Source organism: Chelonoidis abingdonii, chromosome 7 (assembly GCF_003597395.2).
Source record: "Chelonoidis abingdonii isolate Lonesome George chromosome 7, CheloAbing_2.0, whole genome shotgun sequence".
NCBI lineage: Eukaryota > Metazoa > Chordata > Testudines > Testudinidae > Chelonoidis > Chelonoidis abingdonii.
Window position 1 is genome coordinate 69402314 of NC_133775.1, and position 17782 is coordinate 69420095.

At 49.7% G+C, this 17782-nt stretch overlaps 1 protein-coding gene across 3 annotated transcripts in view; it reads right to left on the bottom strand.

The window, feature by feature from the left end:
* Positions 1 to 8262: 8262 nt before the first annotated feature.
* Positions 8263 to 17782, bottom strand: part of ATF6 (activating transcription factor 6) — a 376474-nt gene continuing 366954 nt past the window's right edge. For all 3 annotated transcript variants that reach the window (XM_075067999.1, XM_075067998.1, XM_032804925.2), the window contains one exon: positions 8263 to 13286. In XM_075067999.1, coding sequence (XP_074924100.1) covers positions 13078 to 13286 — 209 coding nt within the window. In that variant the 3' untranslated portion in view covers positions 8263 to 13077. The remainder of the gene's footprint in view (positions 13287 to 17782) is intronic.

The following is a 17782-nucleotide window of genomic DNA, read 5'->3' on the forward strand; positions in this document are numbered from 1 at the left end:
GCAATTGTTGGGGGCATTTTTGGGGTTTGTTATATTTTCAGGTGGCAAAAAAATAAATGGAAAATGCTCCCCAGGTACAGGTCGGGGATGGGCTGGCCAAGGGAGCTGGGAACAGATGCAGGGCATCCTTTCACCTCCAGGTCAGCAGTGGCTGACCATCACAGCTCTGCCAGATATTGGGGTGTGCAAAGGAAGCAGGGAGCATCAGGCCAGGACCTGGCTAACATCACAGAGACCGCAGTAGGCCCTTCTGTTTGCTTACTTGAAAATTCACTTTCTTGGGATAAGCAGGTGCACAGGTCCCTGGGAACAGGCCCCCAGTCAGATGCTCCAGGCCTGGGCTTTGCTGGTGCCTTTGCCAAGGATTTTATCCCTGGCACAATTTCCAGAACTGAGATTCAGGTATAGGGTTTCCAAATGTTTATGCCTTTCAGGGCCAGGCACTTTTCTCCATGCTGCTGCAGGCAGCTATCTCTGAACAGTGCTATGGGTGCAGGGCCTGAGAGTCCAGCCCCCACCTCAGGGCTGGGCACATACAGCCAGGGCAAATGGACTGTTATGTTTGCTGCCCATTGTCAGGGCATCTGGCAACTGGCGTCTGTATCCTGAGCCCAGGAAAAAGGTCCTGCAAAGGAGCACTGCTGGGTACGGAGCTCCTGGAGACACAAGTATGCTGTCCCTCAAGCTGCCAGGCTCAGTGCTAGCAGGCACCCTCCCCAGCCAGTTGCCCTGCGAACATCCTTAGATCAGCACTGATGCCAGCTATGAACAGGTGGCGGTTGCTGAACAGAGCACCTGCAGCATCCTCCCGTATCCTTCAGCAGAGCCTGAGCCCCTCCCAGGGCCACAGGACAAGGAGAGGGAGCAGTGGCGAGCAGAGACGCACAGGACCACACACAGCATGGGTGCATGACTGGGGAACACATGCATACAAACGGAGTGGCAATGACACCGACTGCCACCCCATATGTAGGCAGTGGCAGGATATTGGGCATCTCCCAGGTTGGTGGCTGCTGCCATCTGCCTGCCCAGGAGTACCAGTTATTAGGTTTTTCCCCAAAGGAAGTAATCCTTGCCAGTCCTGTGCTGGCTGGCTGCCCAGGCAGTCCCATGGCACCCATGTGTCCCTGGGGCCACCCTGCACTAAATGAGACTGAGCCAACCCATGGCAGCAGCCAGGCGCTAAGGCTCAATGTGACACCAGCTCCCCTCCCCCCCATATGTGCTGACACAGTCATCAAGGCCATGAGCTGAGCTGACAGTAGCTAGGGAATGATGCTAGGCCGGGGTGGAGGGGAAGGGACTGTAGGGTTGGCACAATCATTATGCAGAGGGGGCAGTCCCAGAAGGTGCAATATGGAACCTCGGTCCAGCCCTAAGAGAGTCCCCTGCAGACAGATTATGGCTGGACTCCCTCCCCACAGCAGAGCTGTCTGCTGTCAGCAAGGCCACAGGATGTACATCACCCCCTGCAATGAAACCCTTCTATGTGGCAGCCTCCCACCACTCTGCCTGGTCATGGCTGGGGAGTCCAGGCCACAAGCTGGAAGAACACACCAGTAAGAGTGGTCCAGCATGCAAATGAGACAATGACTTTCCTAATTTACATGTGCTGCAAACAACATACCCACACTGGCTGATGATGCATGTGAAATTCCAGGCTCTCACCTGGGCAGTGCCAAGGGCAGGTGGGCCGAGGTGCTACTGCACTATGTGAGCCCATGCACTGCTTTCCAGAGCCTAGCGCTACACTGGTTACATGGTCAGGCCTGGTGTGACTGACCCTGCTCCTGATGAGGTCATGTGTAGCTGTAATAGGTGGGCAAGGTCTGAGCAGGCTCCAGCTCTGCTCCCAGCATCGCACAGCCCTGGTCCCATCCCTGTCAGCTCTGCCATGGCAAGCAGAGCTGCTGCCAGCTTTGCCGATAAAGTCCAAAACCCATTATCACATGTTCTGAGGAAAGTGAGGGTGGGGGAGAGAAGATTTCCTTCAGTACTTATATTCACAGTTGTCAGGGGACTTTGGGAAGCATCAAGGAGTTGCTCACAACTACTACAATAAGTAGCATTACCTATATTCCTAACACTGTACCTAACCAGAGATGCTATAGAAAAGAAGAGGGAAAAGACTGGAGCCATAACAACCCTTCAGGAGAGAACAGTCGGGCTACTGGTGTTACTACAGAAGGTATGGTGCAGCATGAAATATAAGCACAGAACATGCATTTTAGCAACAGAAACCTGCTCTGAGTCGCCCACTCTCCTCTGTACAATCAAAGTAAAACATGGACTTTTGCTGGCTGCATTTTCATTTTGGCTGAAAAGTTCATTCGTGTCCCTCCTGCCCTCATCTGGCCAAAGAGCCAGCACCTGAGCCCCCCCCCCCCCCCCCCCAAAAACCAAAATCACACTGAGATCAGGTGACGCGTTCCTCTCTACAGAGATCGCTGTGCTGTACAGAGAAAGGGTCCACAGTGCAACTAGGCAAGTCCCATAATAACCCTAACAAGGCAGAGGGTATTTGGGACCTTCTTTAAGCCACATAATTGAGGGAGGAGGGAAGGGAGGGAAGAATAAGGGGAGAGACTGATTCCACTGAGCTAAACTGCCAAAAGATCCCCCAAAAGTTAAAGACTTTTAAATAAGCTCTAATACTAACACCTCCCCCCCGCCCCCCGACACATACACACACCAGAGGTGAGGATCAAGCATATATTAATTCCAGAGTGTTGGGACTGGGGTGGGCATTGTGGGCTCCGTGTTTCTCCTGGTGAATGAGTGGGAGGGGAGATGGCTTTAGGTCCTGCAGGAATGGGGGGTGCGGGTGGGTGTGTGGGCAGGGTGCAGGCCCAGGAAAGGCAGAGTGAGGCTCAAAGCCAAGGTGGCTCCATTGGGGGGGGCAGGGCACATGGGGGTTTTGAAGGCCGAGGGGCTGGCTGAGAACATGGTGGCTCCAGACTGTGGGGGGGGGGGGGAGTGTGTGTGTCGACAATGAGGTGAAATGTTGCTCACAGCCTGCCCCTACTCTACCAAAGGGCAGGTGGCGCCTCTCCGCTTGGGGGAACAGGGATCCTCCTGCTCGGGCTGAGCGGGTACCCTCTTCCCTGCGCTGCCCCAGGCGCTGGGCAGGGGACACAGCAGGTGCACCGGGGGGTGGGGTGCGCTCTGCCCCGACTACTCACTGTGCAAGGCAGGAGCTGATGGTGGCACAGAGGGAACACTGCCCAGGGGCACCAGTGGGGCAGGAGCAGCAGAGCAGTGGTGCTCCTGGGTGCACTCTCACTGTCCATCCCCAGCACTGCTGCTGTCACTGGAGGAGGGAGCGAGTGAGATGTGGGCCTATGCTGGGGGCATAGCTGCTTGCTGCCACCTACTGCCGGCTCTCTGCCACGATCCCCGTGCAGTGCCTCCTTGCCCGCCAGCCTACCTGCTTAGCCCCAACTGTTTCGGCGCCCTTGAAGGCAGCAACTGGACTTTGGGTGTCTGGTCAGTGTTTTAAAAAGCAGACACTTGGCAACACTATCTCCCACGCTGCATGTGTGACAGATAGGGCTGGCCACTGACACTCCTCCCCTGCAGCTAATGGACTCCCTGAGCCCCTCCTGCTTTTGCAATGAGAGCTGAAGAAGGAGCAAAGAGCCAGGTCTGGGGACAAGGCAGGGAGCTGGGCAGGTGTGAGGAAGATGGCTGCTGTTGTGGACAGGGGAAGCACTTGAGCGGGGCTAGGAATTACAAAAGACTCTCACAGCAGCCTGCCCCAACTAGGCACATTGCTCTCCACCTGCAAGAGCTCCCTGTTCCTTCAGCCTGGCCAGGAGACAGGCAGGAGCAGCTCCTGAGTCCCACTTCACATCCTGCCCCTTGGGTGCTCAGGAAGCAGAACGGACTGGGGAACAGCAGATTTCCTTTTTGGGCCTCCTCCTTACCCAGAACATGTTGGGCTCAGCTGAGAATCTGGCCCCACCCAGCATCTACAGATTTAGGGCCACTTAAAAAGGGAAGGGCTCCTGGCAATCTGGCTTGGCAGTACTTTGTGTTGCCCTTACACACACAGCTCTGAGCGCAAGCTCCCCGCACCGGGGTTTTGTTCTAGCACAGCTGTAAGCGGGGGAAACCACGGGCTTCTGGCAGCTTGTGCCCATCACACGCTCCATATTGATGCAAATATGCAGTGCCCTGCTCTATGGTAAAGGAAGCTGGTAGGATTGGTCAGCAAGTCTTTACTGAGCCAGTGCCTGTCCATGGGAGGCTGGTGCTGCTGGAGGTGCCATCTCCTGAATGAAGTGTAAGCTGTGACCTTTTGTGGCCATCTGATGATCCCAAGACATTTTTTTTTGATAACAGCTAAAGCCCTGGTGCCTGACCCAATTCCAGCTGAGTAACTCCAGCTTGTCTCTCTAAATTCTCCATGGCACTTGTTCACCTTGTCCTAAACTCTTATGTCACATTGCTGTTAATGTTGGTTTCCCCCACACCGGAGGTGGCTTCATCTCAGCAGCAGGTCAAGTGACCCTTGTTTGTAGCTGAGTTTGAAAAATGCATTGGGATCCGTTGGGCTGAGAGATGCTCATTCTTATTCCTGGAATTGGCCTGAATGCTCACACCTTGCAGACAGCCACCTTGATTCTTATCTTCTCAGAGCACCAGTAGAGACAGGAAGCATACATATGAAACTTGTTGATGGGCACTTAAGCACTGCTCTGAGAATTGTCACAGGAGTGATGAAGGCAGCACCTCTAGTCTAGCTCTCCACCCTCGCGCATACTTTACCACCATCTCTCTGAAGACCAGCAGCAATAATACAAGAATATAACCATATGATAACCCGGACATACCCATCTATGAAAATGCCACCTTAAGTACCAGAACCCCTTCTGATTAGCTCTTAAAACCTCGGGATTGTCACCAAAGGACAAGTGGCAGAGGCTATGGGCAAATAGTGGGTTCAAGAATCAAGACCTGAGCATGAATCCTACAGCCCAATCAACTGGGTTCACTGTGGCACATAAAATCCAGGACTTCCCACAAGCACTGCAAATACCTACTACACAAACGTGGAACATCTAGTGACTGATGGAGATTGGAGCTGCGGCTGGGTGTTGGAAAAGGGATTGGGAGGGCCTCAGCTAGCTCAGGGTGACATACTGGTAATTCTGGACACTTACACTAAGTGTGCACGCTTCCCCAGTTGATGCTTATGTGAGACACAGTTGCACTCTCCATTCGCATAAGCCATTTGCTGGCAGAGGGTCAAAGCAGCAGAAAGGAGTTGGGCTGTGCGAATTCAGGTTCCACAAGAACCTAAAGAAAACTGACAATAGCCATTTCTGAGCTAGCCCAGAACCAGCCGAACCTCTCCCCCATATATGGTCACATTCTTCTGAGACCCCTAGACTGCTCCAGAGTGATACTGCTCGGCCAGAATAACGGGAGCTCTGTCCCTCTGGAAGGGCAGATCTCACTTACAATAGAGGGTGAAGTATCATGGTTTCCTCAGGCCCATGAGAAAGAACCATAGAGCTCTGGAAAAGGGGAACAGTCAGATCCTTGCAGCAGGAGACCTGGTTGGCATGTCTGGGGTCAAATATGGGGGGGGGGAGAGGGGCTGAGTGCCTGTTTAACACCAAGGAGGACACAAAAGCTCAGGGATTTAAGAGCACAACTGTAAGAGTGCACAGCAGAACCTGCATACACAGCCCCCTAACACAATGGGGAGGAGCATGCTAGCTGAGGAGTGACCCAGCCAAAGGGAAGATCCGCATGAGGAGATGGCATCCTATCCTGAAAAAGACTCTATGCACTAGGTCAGCATTTCTCAAACTTCATTGCACTGCGACCACTTTCTGATAACAAAAAATACTATATGACCCCGGGAAGGGGAACCAAAGCCTGAGCAGCACCACTCCAGGTGGTGTGGGGGAGAGAGCCAAAGCTCTGCCACCGCGAACAGGGGTACGTGGGTAGGAGGGGGCAAAACTGAAACTTGAGAGCTTCAGCCATGGATATGTGTGTGGGGGGGTGTAACCTGAGCCAAGCTGCCCAGGGCTGAAACAGAAACCTGAGCTCTGCCACCCAGGGCTGAAGCGATTATTTAGCATCCAGACTTTGGCTTCAGGCCCAGGCCCCAGCAAATCTAACACCAGCCCTGGAGACCCCATTAAAACAGGGTTGCGACCCAGTTTGAGAACCTCTGCTCTAGGTACCATAACCCAACAGGATGTGCTGCTGCAGGAGGCTGAAAATCAAATAGAATCATAAAATATCAGGGTTGGAAGGGACCTCAGGAGGTCATCTAGTCCAATCCCCTGCTCAAAGCAGGATCAAGCCCCAACTAAATCATCCCAGCCAGGGCTTTGTCAAGCCTGACCGTTAAAACCTCTAAGGAAGGAGATTCCACCACCTCCCTAGGTAACCCATTCCAGTGCTTCACCACCCTCCTAGTGAAAAAGTGTTTCCTAATATCAAACCTAAACTTCCTTACTGCAACTTGAGACCATTACTCCTTGTTCTGAGAACAGTCTAGATCCATCCTCTTTGGAACCTCCTTTCAGGTAGTTGAAAGCAGCTATCAAATCCCCCCTCATTCTTCCCTCTGCAGACAAATAATCCAAGTTCCTTCAGCCATCTCCGCAGAATTCATGTGCTCCAGCCCCCTAAATCTGCTCTCCGCTGGACTCTCTCCAATTTTTCCACACCCTTCTTGTAGTGTGGGGCCCAAAACTGGACACAGTACTCCCAGATGAGGCCTCACGAATGTGAATAGAGGAAATGATTCACGTCCCTCCGATCTGCTAGCAATGCTCCTACTTATACCACCCCTAATGTCGTTAGCCTTCTTGGCAACAGGGCACACTGTTGACTCAATATCCAGCTTCTCATCCACTTTAACCCCTAGTCCTTTTCTGCAGAACTGCTGCCTTAGCCACTCGGCCCTGTACTATATGCAGTCATGCATGGGATTTCTTCTGTACTAAGTGCCGGACGCTGCACTTGTCCTTGTTAAACCTCATCATATTTCTTTCGGCCCAATCCTCTAATTTGTCTAGGTCCCTCTGTATCCTATCCCTACCCTCCAGGTGTGTGAGCTGCAAACTTTGGGGTGCAATCGATCCTCCAGATCATTTAATGAACATATTGAGCAAAACTGGCCCGACTTGACCCTTGGGACGCTCCGCTTGATACATCTGCTGCCAACTAGACATGGACCATTGATCACTACTCTTAGAGCCCAATGATCTGCCAGCTTTCTATCCACCTTATAGTCCAGGGTAGGCAACCTATGGCATGAGTGCAAAGCAGACGCAAGCTGATTTTCAGTGGCACTCACACTGCCAGGTGCTGGCCACCGATCCGGGGGGCTCTGCATTTTAATTTAATTTTAAATGAAGCTTGTCTTAAACATTTAAAAGCCTTATTTACTTTACATACAATAGTTTTAGTTAAATATTATAGACTTATTAGAAAGAGGACCTTCTTAAAAATGTTAAAATTGTAAATTACTGGCACCCAAACGCTTTTAAATTAGGAATGAATACATGAAGACTCGCACACTGCTTCTGAAAGTGTTTGCCGGACCCCTGTTATAGATTCCATCCAGCCGCGTACTCTTTAACTTGCTGCAGCAAGAAACTATGGGAGACCGTATCAAAAGCTTTGCTAAAGTCAAGGAATAACGCGTCCATATAGCAGCAGGAGTGGGTTAAAAAAAAGCTAAACAAAGTGTCTTGTGTTGTTTCACTGGCAAGTCAGACTGGTTCCTGGTTCCAACCATTGTCGATATTACAATGTAGGGAACTTGTAATCCCTAACTACTGAAAGGTGACCCCCTCCGCCAACCCTCTAACCACAGCCATTGAAACAAGTGGTGGATTACCTACAGACACATTAGTAGCAATCAGACCTTTAGGGCGTAATCCCAGCTACTCTCCCTTCCTTCCCTCACCTAGTATTACACAGCTACAAAACTTCGGTTTCCCCCCTTCTTCTGCAGCATCAAGTCCTGGGTTTTCAAACTGGTGAGGACTAGACATGACAGTTGGTCTCCTCTGCTGTGGCCGCTCCGGTACTCTCCAGCCCTGCCTCAGGGGACAGAATTCCATTGGAAAGATTTGGCCTACTCAGAGTAGAGAGTAGAACTTATGCGCTAAAGCTTCATTCAAGTCCTGGAGGTGACCAGAATTCAACTGGTTTCCTCCCTCCATCGGTGGAGAATTTCTCTGCTTTTCATTCTCTCATTTCAGAAATGGAAATAGATATAAAAACAAAGTTTAAAAATGATTTTATTTCATCTTGTTACAAACACAGATAGACTCATTTATGAGAATGAAATAAAGTTTTTTTTTTCTGCATACAGTGATCCCACATATCATTTAAAAGCAAAATCAGAGCAGTCTCATCCCCTGTCCCCCGAACAGGATTTTATTCTGAGGTTCTAAATATAATCTGGTAAGAACAGCCTTGTTGCATCCATTTTATGAACTTTCCAGGATGTGCTGCACACACAGTCCATGCTCTGCTGGGCTGCCTTTGCTGGCTTGAGTCAGCCCCTCTCAGTGCTGAGGTTTGCCTGGGGGGGGTCAATTGCAGGACTGGGTCTATGGATCTAGAGCTGGATTTGAAGTTTTAGGAAGTGCATGGGAGCTCAGGGTGTGAAGAGCCTGCTATACCAGGCTCATGACTTAGTTACTGTCTTTCCAAGATAGAAAGTCCCAAACCTGGTCACTGTTGGGGATGGTGCTAGGGTGTCATGGAGTGAGTCAGAAAAATGCAGTGCTAGCAAGGGGGCAGCACTACTTTAGACAAGGCACAGGCATTTTTACTATTGTGTGGCCTGCTCCCTGGTCAGCAAGGGATACACAAACGGAGTCCCTGATGCTCCCAGCTGGCTCTAGTCCATGGGGATCAGAATCTCTGTAGCGCTCATTTGAATACATGCTTCCCACAGTTGTTGCAAAATCCTACTGAAATCTCATTTTGTTTAGGAGAGCATGAATAATTAGATTCTTCAGAGTGTGGAGATTTGGTCCAAGAGGACATGCTGGTGGTCTGTAAGGCTGGAGAGATCGGACTGTGAGGGACGAATCCATTTATTTTAGGCCAAAATTAAGATTTGGATTTGTTTAAAAGTGTTTTGCAAAATGTAATAGAAATATTTCAGTGAAATTAAAACAACACATGAAGTAAAAAGGTTCTTAGGATGATTTAAATATTTCCCTGCAGCGACAGAAACACAGACATCAGCACTGCACTGGAAATGGGAGCCTGAAAGTGACACTGACATGAAAGTGAACAGTGGGATTCAAAACAGTGATGAGGGTTATATAAATAAGATCCTGAATAGATTTGCTTTCACCATCTGAGGTGAGTGAAGGGAAAAACAGAGCATCAGGATGAATAGGGTGATTAAAAGAAGTTCACTTTAATAATCCGAGGTATCAGTAATGCAGGAAAGGTGTGTTCTTAAGCAAGATGATGCTATTTTTATCTTGGCCATCCCTTCAAATAGAAACTAACTACTCACGATCGAGGTGCCCAAATTAATGAGCTGAACTCTGCAATTTAACCTGCGCAATCAACCCTTAAGGACTCTAGATTGGCATGCAGTGTTCTTGCTGTCTGCTCTAACACCACTGATTTTCACAATGAGATTTGCAGTCAAAGTGTGGAAGCCATTCAGATGAGCTTAACAGAGAGTTTAATGGTTAAGATATTTAAATATCACCAGAATCTAGTACAATCCTTAGAAACACACACATCTTTCATCACAGATTTCACCACACTTGCCAAGGGCTGGATCCCTTCAATGAGCTGTGGTGTCAGAATGCTGGTAAAGGAAGGTTAATATAATTGCAAAGTAAATGCTTTTAAACAGATGTTCCTCATGGATTGTTACAGCATCCACCCTCAGCTGTACGTCTGCAGACCCCATTGTAAGCACTGGTGCAAAACTCATGAGTACAAGAACTGGAACAAGGAGTCTGCACCCCTTCCCCTCTCAGAAGGTAAACATTGGTGGCCACTGTCCTGAAAGTCAGCACCATTAGCCCTAAAATGTAAAGTGCCATCAGCTGGGAAGTTTGAATGTGCTCTCCCAAGCACCCACAGAAAGCCACAGCAAACTTGCAAAATCCCACACTGTAAAAGTAACCCCTGCCTCATCCCCTGCTCTGTCTCCTGTCATATCCCATTAGTTAGTGTGCCTCTAGGCTACCACCTTGGTTCTCCTGCCAGAGCTCACACAGCCAGTGGGTACAAGGTCTAACGGCTAGTGTAAGCCACATCTTACAGTCACCAACATTCCAGGTATTCTTATTTGTAAAGCAATGGACTCCCATTGCCTGCAGGAATTACTTTGGAGCACTGGAAAAGTGGTCACTGTGTAGCAGAAGAGAGTGGTCCCTTGCTATGGAGGTATTCACCTCTGCTGGTAGCTCTGTTTTTTGTAGCTGGTGCCCAATTCCTCACCCATTTTAGAGGGGCATTTCTGTGCCCTGCTGCCCAGTTCTCATTCAGCTGTCTGGCCTGTAACTTGCAATGCAGCTTGGGCTACTCAAAGGCATTGGCCTCCAGCTCTAAGGAGCCCATGCTCCATTACAAACTAGGGCACACACAAGTGAAAGGGACCCCATGAGATTGAAGAACCACTAGCATAAAATGAACATCCTGTAACAGGACGTACAAGAAATAGCTCAGCTGACTGATTTCTTCTTGCTAGATTTGCCTAACTTGGATCAGGGCCAGGCTGCTCAGACATGGCATTTAAAAAATAAAAATCCCACATTGCCTAAAATAAATCGTAGTGACTCTAAACACACACAGGAGCTGGCAGGGACACTGCCTCCATAGCACAGTTGCCAGCTTTCACATGGTAAATAAGCACCCTAACTTTCACAATAAGCCAAAAATCAAGCTAATCTCATTTTAAAACAAGGCCAAAACAAACCAAAACCCTAAGAACCCCAACACTCTATGTGACTAGATCCCTTGGCGTGCAGTCTGGGACTGTGGTGGGCCCACTGTGTACCCCTGACTCTCTCTCCCCCTTACCCCTGCTTGCCGGGAGCCGATCAAAAAAAAAGAAGCAACAAGCTCTAATAAGCAACAAGCAAAACAATCCACAAACCAAAAACTAGCCAACGAGCAACTCACAAGCCAATTAAGTCAAAAACAAGCCCAATTTCTGCTTTTTTCCCACAGGTTTGGCATGTCTGCTCCACAGTGATGGGGCCTGGGAGCCCCATACAGTTCTGCTCTAGACCAGCCCCATGTTATACAGCAGCTAGGTGGCAGACAGGACCTTTCCCTGGTGAGCTAGGGCCACTCGTGTCTGATCTCACGATTCATACCATGGCAGATGATGTAGCAGTCACTCTCTTGCAAGTCAAAGATGCATCACAAGGTGCAGGTGAGGCAGTGTGCTGGCTCTTTAAAAAAACACTGTGAACCAACACGCTGTGCTCACAAAGGGCACAAAGGAAGGTTCATTGTTAAAACATTTTGTGTATTTTTCCCCAAATCTCTCTTTTAAGGAAGCGTCTGCTGTTTGTTTCCACAGATATTAAATTGCACATAGCTTGGCTTTCTCCAGGGAGCAAATGATCGACGGATAATGCTGGCTTCTGCGCTAGGAAGGGGACTCAACATGCTAAGGGACAAAGCTTTCCTCAATCATGAGAATGTTTTAAAAATGCTATTCATTTCCCACAAGGTGCTAGCACAAATTTCCCTAGCAAGGAATCAAATGGCAGGAATTCCCTTCTACTGGTGAGAAGAGTGCGTGTGCCTGGAAAGCGAGGAGCTGCATTGCGTGGCCAGAAATGGAGGGTGCTGCATGGAATGGGATTCCAGGGCAATACATTCAGACTGAGAAGCCAGAGGAAGTTTGTAGTGGTGACAACTATTAGACTAGAATAATCCCCACCATGTCCTGTGCACTGCAGGAAGTTAGACTGGGGAAATCTTAAAATCTAGCCCAAATCCAGTCCCTATTCTTCCTCCATGAGGGCAGCGGCTCTGCAAGCAGTACAGCTGGTTTGGCTCTGTGGGGGACGATTCCAGGGGGCCGTGCAGTGTGTGCCTGCTCTGGACATGCAGAGCTCAGCTTTGCAGTGGTTCCTGTGTGGAGCCACTCTTCTTCTTGCCTGCAGGGGGAACTGTAGAGGCGAGGCCAGCTGTTCCTTTCTCCTATCCTGGTACCTGGCACTAAGTACAGAGCAGAGTATGAGCAGAATGGTTCACTGCGCACAGTTCCAGACAAAAGCTGCAGCCCTGCGTCTGCACAGGTACAGGACATGTTGCTTCTAGGGAACCCCATGTCTCGGTGCCCCCTCCACAGTTAAACTTGCCCATTCTTCTCTTGCCCTGTTTGCTAACATGCTTGAGTGTAAATAAATAAATACTGCGACTCTGGACTTCTACCAGAGCCTCCCTCCACAAGATCCCCAGCTCTCCATAAACAGCAGCTAATCAAACCTCAGAACCCCCTCCTCTGTGAGGTAGGGCAGGGGTTAGCCCCAATTTACAAATGGGGACACTGAAATACAGGTCAAGAAAGTTATTCCAGATCATACAGCAGGTAAGGCCGTGTCCTTCTGGCCCCAGCCCTGTTTGCTGGCTACCAGGCCATACTGCCACTCCCAGACACCACCCATCTGCCCAGCTTCCTTTGCCTGCCTGCCCTGTACCTGCAGGCTCTCCGTTCACTTGCTGTCATTACCAGTATGATGTCAAACACTGCCCAGGGCCATCATGGGACGTATCTGACAGGGGAAGAGGCTAGGTAGGGTGCACCAGCAAGGCCGGGAAGGCAACGGGCAGGGCAGCATCACAGGGTTCTGGTAAAATGTTCCACTTGAGGAGGAGTATCAGTGCTGGAATTATGCCCGGGCTGAGCCTCTGCAGTTCTAGGAGTCCTGGAAAGGACAGACTAACTGCAAGTGGTAGGGCCTAGTGCTGGATCTGGGTATCCCCAGCTGTTTACCTAGTAATAGTGATAGTCGTGAAAACTGCATTTGTATCACCAAACATTTCTGCCTCCTTGCTGAGGCTCAGAGACTGCAGCTGTGAGGCTTCTGGGAGCTACTGCAGTGATTCCATGATTGCTCTCACGGGGTGGGCTGTCTCAGGGACGGTGGGAGCAGCGCTATAGAAGGGGTTGGTCTGATTTCCTTGCTGTTCTCGAAGGTACCGGGGTATGGAGGAGCTTTTGATATGCAGAATCCTGGTGTCCATCACTTCACAGTCTATCTGCATCATCACCTCGTAGTCCTGCCCATTTATCACATTCTCTGCAAAAGGAAAGGGAGCATTAGCACCTCAGCAGCATCTCCTTTCTGGTATGTTGGCTTGAAGTTTGGGAAAACCCTTTGAAACCAGGATATAAAGATACTTTCTAAGGCCTTTAGACCCAAAGAATTTTCATAAACCATGTGCATGCAGCCACCTCTGGGGTGTGTAAGGCCCAGGGAGTCTTGAATCCGGGCCTGAAGAGCTGTCAGCAGGGCCGGCTTCAGGGGTTTGGCCACCCCAAGCAGCCAAAAAAAGAAAAAAAAGCAGCAATCGAGATCTGCAGTAATTCAGCGGGAGGTCCTTCGCGGGAGTGAGGGACCCTCCGCCGAATTGCCGCCAAATATGTGAAGTGCCGCCCCTCTCCGGAGTTGCCGCCCCAAGCACCTGCTTGATAAGCTGGTGCCTGGAGCCAGCCCTGGCTATCAGGCAGCAGACACCTCCATGCTACCCTCCAGCAGCAGCTATAACCAGCTTGTGCTCCACTACCTACAACCTGCTGTGGACACAGACCATGGGAAGTCTCGCCTCAAGGGGTCCGATATGCCACAGCTCTATGGCTCCTGATTGGCTCCCTGCCCTGTATAAGCCCAAGGGGATTCCAGGAAGTGTCCTGGCAACAGTGGGGATCTCTTGTAGCTCCCACGACCTTCTGGTTTTGATCTCAGTTAATTTGGACCTTGTCTCCTGACCCCTCACTCAGACTCTGATCCTTGGTATCAAGCTCAGACTGGAACCTGACTAAGAACTCTTCTGCTAGTCTCAGCCTCCAGTCTGATCCTGCTCTGACTGCTCTTGTTGGGATCCTGACAGGGTGGGAGCATCAATCACTCAGCACACTCCATATCAGTGACATGATAATGAGGGGAAATTTTGGCTATTGACATTAGGGCATAACCCCTCTTCTTACAAAAATGCCATAGACCGTTGGTCCAATCAAAGATATTCCTTCCCCCACCTTGTCTCTTCAATATCCTGGGACCAATATGGCTACAACAATACTGCAAATAAAACATGCCATAGGTATTTCCATGACCACGCAGAATAGAAAGGAGCTCAGATGATTAGGGCTCATTATTATCTGAATGGTCACAGGACCTAGGGAGCCTCATGGCTGAGAACCCCCCACCTCTGCAGCTAGCCAGTCCTATATAACAACACTGTTCACTCATGGTCTTTAACAGAGATGGAAAGTTTGAGCATTGCTGTCTGGCCTTTTGGGCTGCCCACTGTAGAGAGAGAGGCCAGTTCCAAAGCCTGGGCCTTGTGGGGCCTGGGCCCAGGGTCCATCTCTAAGCTCGGGGCAGTGGATATAACCGGATATGTGCTACATATGCTCATTTGCCTTTGGGGACAATAGCACTACTTGAAAAAATGTTTTAGCATAAAATTCAGGGACAGGATGAGAGAACAAGTCACCATGTCAGCTGGGAATATAACCCTCTGCCCTGCACCAACCCTCGCAGTCAATCACCCTGCCAGGCCCTGAACCCACAGCACTTCCATTGCCTAGAGAGCCTGTATGTTCGCAGAGAGGGGCTAGGCTCTGAGCTGACTGGGGAATGCTATCAGTGGGGTGCTTACTGTCCAGAGTTTAAAGGCTGATGTGTGGTGGGGTGGGTGGCGGGGGGGAGACGGACATCTGAGTCATTGAAAACAAAGTCAGTGTCTCTGGGGATCTCTTAGGTTTTTGCCTTTGGAGCTAGGAGCTCTAAAGTAGTCAGCTGAGTTTGCTTTCTGTGTCTCAAGATGGAAGATTGTGCAATGGAAAATGTATGGATCAGAGGCATGAAATACGTTACCAATTTTACTGCTTTCCTGAATTAACTTTGATTCTAGCTGATGGCTCACAATCAGGGCTGCATCCCGTATGCCGCATGCCACCTGCAGCAGTCATTATATCAAATATGTCTGGTGCAGTAATGAAAAACAGGAGACAACCTAGTCTAAGGGGCTGACAGGCTGTGAAGGAAATGGAAATGTTTGATCTCTCTTGCACTCTGGGTGTGCCACCCTGTGAACAGAGCCAGGGGCTAGCTGTGACGGCCAGGCTGCTGAGAACTCAGGCTGCTGCTTTGAACACTGGACAATTGGCTAATACTCCTGTGAATGGGCTCTTCACTCGGGGGGCTGCAGGAGCTGACTGGGGGGTGTGGGAGGTGAAAGGCTTGCAAGGTCTGAGGCAAGAGTGTCCCCCGTTGAGACTTCTCTCCTGTTCATTTGGCAGCTTTAACCTCTTGCCTGCTTCACCCTCACGCCCACCGCCAGCTTGGAATGTTCTTGGCAGTCTGTCCCTCTCTTTCCTGCACTCCTGAAACTCATGGGCAGGGGAGCTCCAGCACCAGTAAGGGTGTGGTTGTGGTCTGTTCAATCGCCACTCTTCCTGTACACCTCAGCCAGGGGCATGCTGATAATGGGACTGACTGACGGAGAGGGCTGGACAGCACTCCCATAGCCATGTAAATCTCCAGGGTGCCTTTGGAGAGAACCTGACAGCTGTGGCAGTAGTGCACGAGGTGACAGATGGCTTCAGGCTCATAGGAAGAAAAGTGGGTCAGGCTTGTTCCATTGTAGCATATACCAACTGATAGAAACTCACCCTCTGCCCGCGGCCTGCACTCCTGATATGGCGTGTCCCTCCACCTCTACCCTCATTCCCTTTACTGGAGCTTGACTTGGCCCATGGGCCAGCAAACACATCAGCAGCTCCCGCTAGGAAAACTGGGCACTCCGTGGAACTAGCAGCAGGAAACAGCTGGGAGACAGGCTGTTGGCCAAGGTAATGCTGACAGAGGTCTGGAAGAAACTGGCTTTGGGGAGGGGAGTCACACAAGGAATGGAAGGCAATCTGCCTGGGCACAGACTGTGTGTGGGGTTAGAAGGAACCTAGGGAGGTGGGAGGAGCCTCTCCCTGTGGTGGGGACAGAGCAGAGGGAATAGCATGGTTCCCTTTGATGTGGAGAACTCCTCATCCTTTGTGCTCTTGTGGTTAAGGCTAGGGAGGACCCAGACTGATCAAGAAAATGGAGCCCCCAGCCATGCTGGGCAGAGAAACTACTTGCATTGTAAGCTCTTGGGGCAGAGACCATCTCTTTGGTCTGACTGTGCAGAGCCCAGCACAGTGGGTCCTAATCTAGGATTAGGGTCCCAGGCACTACTGCAATACAGATGCTAAGAACAAGAGAAAACAAACTGTATGAACAAGGGGATTAAACCCATATGTGTTTGCCGGCAGGGGGTGGGGGCGGGAAAGAAAGTTTTCAGTACCTGGAATCATAGAACCATGGGGTTAGAAGGGATCGCAAGGGTCATCTAATCTAGACTCCTGCCAAGATGCAGATAGAAGTCAGGATTCCTGGGTTCTACCCCAGCTGTCAAAGATCTGCTGTGTGGGTGTCTCTAAGGGTGAGTTTTTCCATATGTAAATGGAGGTATTTCATCTACAGGACTGTACAGGGTTGTTTTGAAGCTTAATTAATATTTGTGAAGTGTGTGGCAGTCCTTGTATGAAAATGCAAATATTATCGTTATTAACAGAAAAAAGACATCATGGTTTGTGTGCCTTGGAAAAATGTCTGTCTGTCCTAGTCATTTAACATTACACACACAACATTTAACCAAACATTATCCACCAATTTTTTGCTTATCAGGCTCAGATCTAAATCCACACTTCAGGGAGACAATAGCTTTCTGATTCTTTCACTTTTAAGGGTAAAATTCTCAAGGCCTACTCTGTCATGGTGAATCATTGTGGAAAGTCTGAGCAAAGATGATTCAGCCACTCCTGAGAATGTGGATAATGGATACAATAATGCTTCCCACGATCTTTTTTCACCAGCTCTAACACCAAACTGCCTCTGAAGAGACAGCTGATGTTTTGCAGAGAAAGAGCCACTAAGGTGAAGCTTTCAGAGTTCGGGGAATTCTATTTTGATTTGGGTAAGTTAGGCCAGGTCTACACTACCACTTACTTCAGCATAACTTATGTAGCTCAGGGGTGTGAAAAAGCCAATCCCCATAGTGATGTAAGGCCTGGTCTACACTACGCATTTAAATCGATTTAAACAGCGTTAAATCGATTTAACGCTGTACCCATCCACACTACAACGCTCTTTATATTGATATAAAGAGCACTTTATATCGATTTCTGTACTCCTCCCAGACGAGAGGAGTAGCGCTAAAATCGATATAAACATATCGGATTAGGGTTAGTGTGGACGGAAATCGATGATATTGGCCTCCGAGGCGGTATCCCACAGTCACCTATTGATCCGCTCTGGACAGCAATCTGACTCGGATGCAGCGGGCAGGTAAACAGGAAAAGCCCCGCGAACTTTTGAATTACATTTCCTGTTTGCCCAGCGTGGAGCTCTATTCAGCACGGGAGGCCATGGCAGTCCAATCCAAAAGAGCTCCAGCATGCACCGTACGGGAGATACTGGATCTGATTGCTTTATGGGGAGACAAATCTTTGTATCAGAGCTCGTTACAGAAGACG